This window comes from Otolemur garnettii, unplaced genomic scaffold (assembly GCF_000181295.1).
Source record: "Otolemur garnettii isolate 467f Iridium unplaced genomic scaffold, OtoGar3 scaffold00140, whole genome shotgun sequence".
Classification (NCBI taxonomy): Eukaryota; Metazoa; Chordata; class Mammalia; order Primates; family Galagidae; genus Otolemur; species Otolemur garnettii.
This window is the reverse complement of record NW_003852535.1, coordinates 2,252,870-2,257,040: the sequence shown is the minus strand read 5'-3', so window position 1 is coordinate 2,257,040 and position 4,171 is coordinate 2,252,870. Positions and strand designations below refer to the sequence as shown.

General features: G+C 57.3%; 1 protein-coding gene across 1 annotated transcript; it reads right to left on the bottom strand.

Moving 5' to 3' along the window:
• Positions 1-307: 307 nt before the first annotated feature.
• TIGD3 (tigger transposable element derived 3) lies at positions 308-2,528 on the bottom strand. Its single transcript, XM_012810729.2, has one exon. It carries the CDS (start codon positions 2,141-2,143, stop codon positions 692-694), a length of 1,452 nt encoding a protein of 483 aa, XP_012666183.1. The 5' UTR covers positions 2,144-2,528; the 3' UTR covers positions 308-691.
• Between the last annotated feature and the right edge of the window lie 1,643 nt (positions 2,529-4,171).

The following is a 4,171-nucleotide window of genomic DNA, read 5'->3' as shown; positions in this document are numbered from 1 at the left end:
AAGTTCTGCTTCTTTTCTGTTTCCCTGATACGTTCCGGGGCCTGTCCTCCCACTCCCTAGCCTGAACACAATTTGAGGGGGGAAATTATTGGAACGGCAGCATATCTGGGGAAATATCCTGGATCTGTCTTTCCCCAAGGGTAGCCTGAGAGTGCCCATGCCTTGAGGTTCCCTGCTGCTGGGATTCTGGAAGAGGGGGATCTGTACTTGTCATGGGCAGCTGTATCGTAGCAACCATCAGTCATCAATTTTTCAAATCTGAATTGAAAGTTTTCACCCTTCTCCCATGAAATAACACCCTGGCCTCTTTTCTGACAAAAAACTTTATTTCCAGAAGCAGAACTATTTTTGACATAGAGTTCAAGGGATCGGCCTGTCTATAAAGCCCAAATCTACCTTTCCAAACCTTGGCCTATCTAGATTAATACCCAAGGATATAAAACTTTCAAGCAGGGTTTCGAAACTATATATCCTAGTTTCCTAGCCCCAAGGCCCCACCTTTAGAGGCCTCTTCTCAGAGATTGGACAATTTCCACTTCAAGCTCAGACTTGGTGTCCCAATTTCTCTCCCTTCTCCACCTTCCATGATAGCTGTATTTCCACAGGAAAAAGACAGTTCAGTCTGCCTTCTACAGAGGATGTTTCCATGGGAAACAAGAGAGGAGGGGGCTATGCAACATTGAAGGCACGTTCACAAGCAGCAGAGTCGCTCTACCACCTCCTCACAGTCGTAGAATTTTTCAAAGAGTTCAGGGGAAGTGCTGTTGCATTCAAACCACCTCCTCAATGTGCCCAGGGCCTGGAGGGCATCAGCTTTAGTGGGCAGGGGCTCAAAGCCTTCCTTTCTGCCACTTTCCTCGTCTTCAGTGCTTGTCTCCTCCTTGCATACACCAGGCCCTGGCTCCTCACCCTCCAGGTCCACAAAGCGTAAAAAATCCTCTCGGCTTAGCCCACTGGGGACTGGTGGCATGTCAGAGCCTCTGTCCAGGGACAGAGGTGTTTTGCCAGGAGCCAGCCCTTCCTGAATGAAGCTGCTCAGAATGAGCTGAGGAGGCACCTTGGCCCAGGCTGCTGCTGCCATGTGCAGAGCGTCTAGCACTGTGAGGCCTGCCCTGGCCTCGGTCAACGACGTGCCATCCCTCTTGCTCTGGATGGCAGCCAGCTTGCCCAACAGACGGTGCCGGTAATAGGCCTTAAAGGCCCCGACCACAGAGCTGGGCAGGGGAGGAGTGGTGCTAGAGGCAGACAAGGGCAAAAGCCTCACGTGGTAGAGCCCAGGCAGGCCTGCCAATTCCTCCACCACTTGGGCAGCCAGCAACAAGGCTACCTGTCGGCCCTGCTGCCCCATGTCCTTGTCAAACTGTGCTAACCACTCTGACCAGGGGATGCCCAGGTTAGGATGGTAGGAGGCAGGCAGAGCCTCACTGCTGATGCCAAAGAAGCATGTTGGTGCAACTTGGAGCCCACCCACCAATACCCGCCTCTTCTCTGTGCCCCTGCTATTGGCACACAGCAGTACCTGTACTCGATCACATGCACCCATGATGCCAGGCACTGCCCGATATAGCAAGGGCACTGCAGCACAGCCAAAAACATCCTCTGGGGAGAAGTCTTTAAGGGAAAGAGGTAGCTGGGCCTGGGCCATGAGCCCTGGGGACGGTGGTTCAGGGGGCAAGGGAGGAACAAGAACATGGCGGGCCCCAAAGCCTACATTGTTCCGGCGTTTCCAGCGGACCAGCCAGCCGATGCTGGGTACAAAATCCTGGCCCATGATGTCGGCTAGCTCCTTGGCTTTGTGGAGCAGCATGGGCCCTGTCACATCCCAGGCCTTGGCCCGGGCAATGTGGTACCAGCAGAGCAGAGCCTCGTCAATGCTGCTATACTTAGACTCCCGCTTGCGCTTGCGTTCCCGGTTGGCTGTGCCACTGCACCAGTCTGCCAGCAGTTTCTCCTTGTTCTTGCAGATGCGTGAGATCTGGGGCTGGGAGACCTGGAAACGCCGGGCCACCTCTGACTGGGACATCTTGGACTCATCCAGGAGTTCCAGTACCTGGATTTTCTCAGCCAGAGACAGGGCATGCAGCTTCTTCTTGCTGCTCAACTGCATGGCTTCTCCAGAGCCCCTGTGTGGGGAGGAAAGCATGAGGGGAGTAGAGTGGGCTGAGGCCAGGAGGGATGGGAGAGGAGCACAGCAAGGAAAAGAGGATATATGAAGCTGGGGAACCTGCTGGAGTGTGGTGGGGTGAGGACACGGAACTGGCTGAAAGAGGAGGGGCAGCCAAGTTGAGTGAGGGGCAGGCTGGCCTCCATCCCAAAGAATGCCAGAGCAGAGATGGGGCTGGCTTGTCTCTCTGGTCAGGAAGAGGGGAGTCTGGGCTGGGCTTGGCCTCACTGGGGAAGAAGGATGAATAGCGTGAGGGGACAGCTGCAAAGACAACAAAGGATCAGGATGCGGGAGGGCCAGGGGCTGGGGCTGAGGGGACAGGTGTAGGGACAGTCAGAGATGCCCTGAAGGGGAGGAAGGGCTGGGCTGGACTTAGATGAAGATGGTGGGGGTGGGGTGGTGGAGTGAATGCAGAGTTGAGGTGACAGGTGTGCAGACGACAAAGGGCGACGGAGGGGTCTGAAGCAGCAAGTCTAATTTGGTGCTGGGTCCTGGTAGGGAAAGGCTGGGTGAGGATCTGGCCTGCAGAGGGAGTGGTAGGGCCGGCCCAGGAGGGCAGATGCACAGGCGACAAAGGGCGAGAGGGGTGAGGAGGCTGCGGACAGCGAGAGGCATGTTGTCCCCGCGGAAAGGTGGAAGCCTGGGAGGGGTACCAGTGGGCGGGCACGAGCGCTCGGGACCCAGGCAGGCCGTGAGCCGGACTCCGCACCCTGGCCGGTCTCTCCCCCCTCGACCCGGAGCCCATTGGCCGGGCGGATCCTGGCGCCCGCCCGCCTGGCCTCCCGCTCCGCACCCACCTCAGGCACTCGGAACGTGGCTCCCGCCCCTGCCCCCAGCCCGGCTCCCCAGCCCCTGTCCAGGCGGTGACGACAGAGCAGAAGGTCAGACGCCACAACCCAAAGAGCAGAGAAGGCGGAAAGGCTGCGCCGGCGGGCGGCCGGCAGCGGGCGGTGGGCGAGCACGCGCACAGCTGGGCCCCGTGCGCGCCGCCCGCGCCGGGTTCTCTCCTGGCTGGGAAGTCCGTCGTGCTGCCCCTCGGCGCCTACCGCCGCAGCCCCGCCCCGGCCCGACCAGATTGGCCTTCCGTGGTACCGCGTCCCGCCCCCGGTCAAGACTCATTGGAGACCGTGGAAGTGGCGGTTCGACCGACACTCTTAAGGGCAGGGCTTCCAGCGCGAGGGGCGGAGGCGGAGCCAGGACCCGGCTGGAGTCCCAGCAGCGTCGCAGGCCTCCCGGCCTCTGGGCAGGTGCCAGGGCTGCAGAACTGACTTGGCGTCCCAAGGCATTCTTCGCCGTGACCACAGCAAGCCCCAGCTTCTTCGACTACCAAGCAGGGCTAATGGCCCTCTCAGGGTTGTTTTGGAAAAATGATGAAAGCAGAAAACCGACGCAAGTTTCAAGCTACAAAAGCCAGTTACCATGGACAGCGCTGGCCTCGCGTCTGTCCGCCCGCAATGAAAACACTGCTTGCCTGGGGTCAATTCTGAGCTGTAAGAGTACTTGACAAGATTCAAGTTCTTTTTTTTTTTTTTTTAGACAGAGCCTCAAGCTGTCCCCCTGGGTAGAGTGCTATGGCATCACTCACAGGCGCGGAGCCAAGATTCAAGTTCTTAAACTCAGTATCAATTTGTTATCTATTAGTAATAAAAGCTCTAGTACCATTCCCTTACCAATCTTAAATCCTGAAATCAACTTAATCTGCAGTCCAGGGCGTCCCTTGCCCCTCCCACAGCTCTGCACCCCTATCTCTGCCTTCAAAAAGCATCTACATCTACTCTTTCTTTTTTCTGGCCAGGGCTGGGTTTGAACCCGCCACCTCCGCTGCGCCGCCCCTACATCTACTCTCATTCTACCAGCTGACACTGTCCTTTCCTCCAACTCCCACGTTAGGTCCCACTTTCTTTTTTTCTTTTTTTTTTTTTTTGAGACAGGAGCCTCAAGCTGTCTGCCTGGGTAGAGTGCCGTGGCATCTCAGCTCACAGCAACCTCCAACTCCTGGACTCAAGC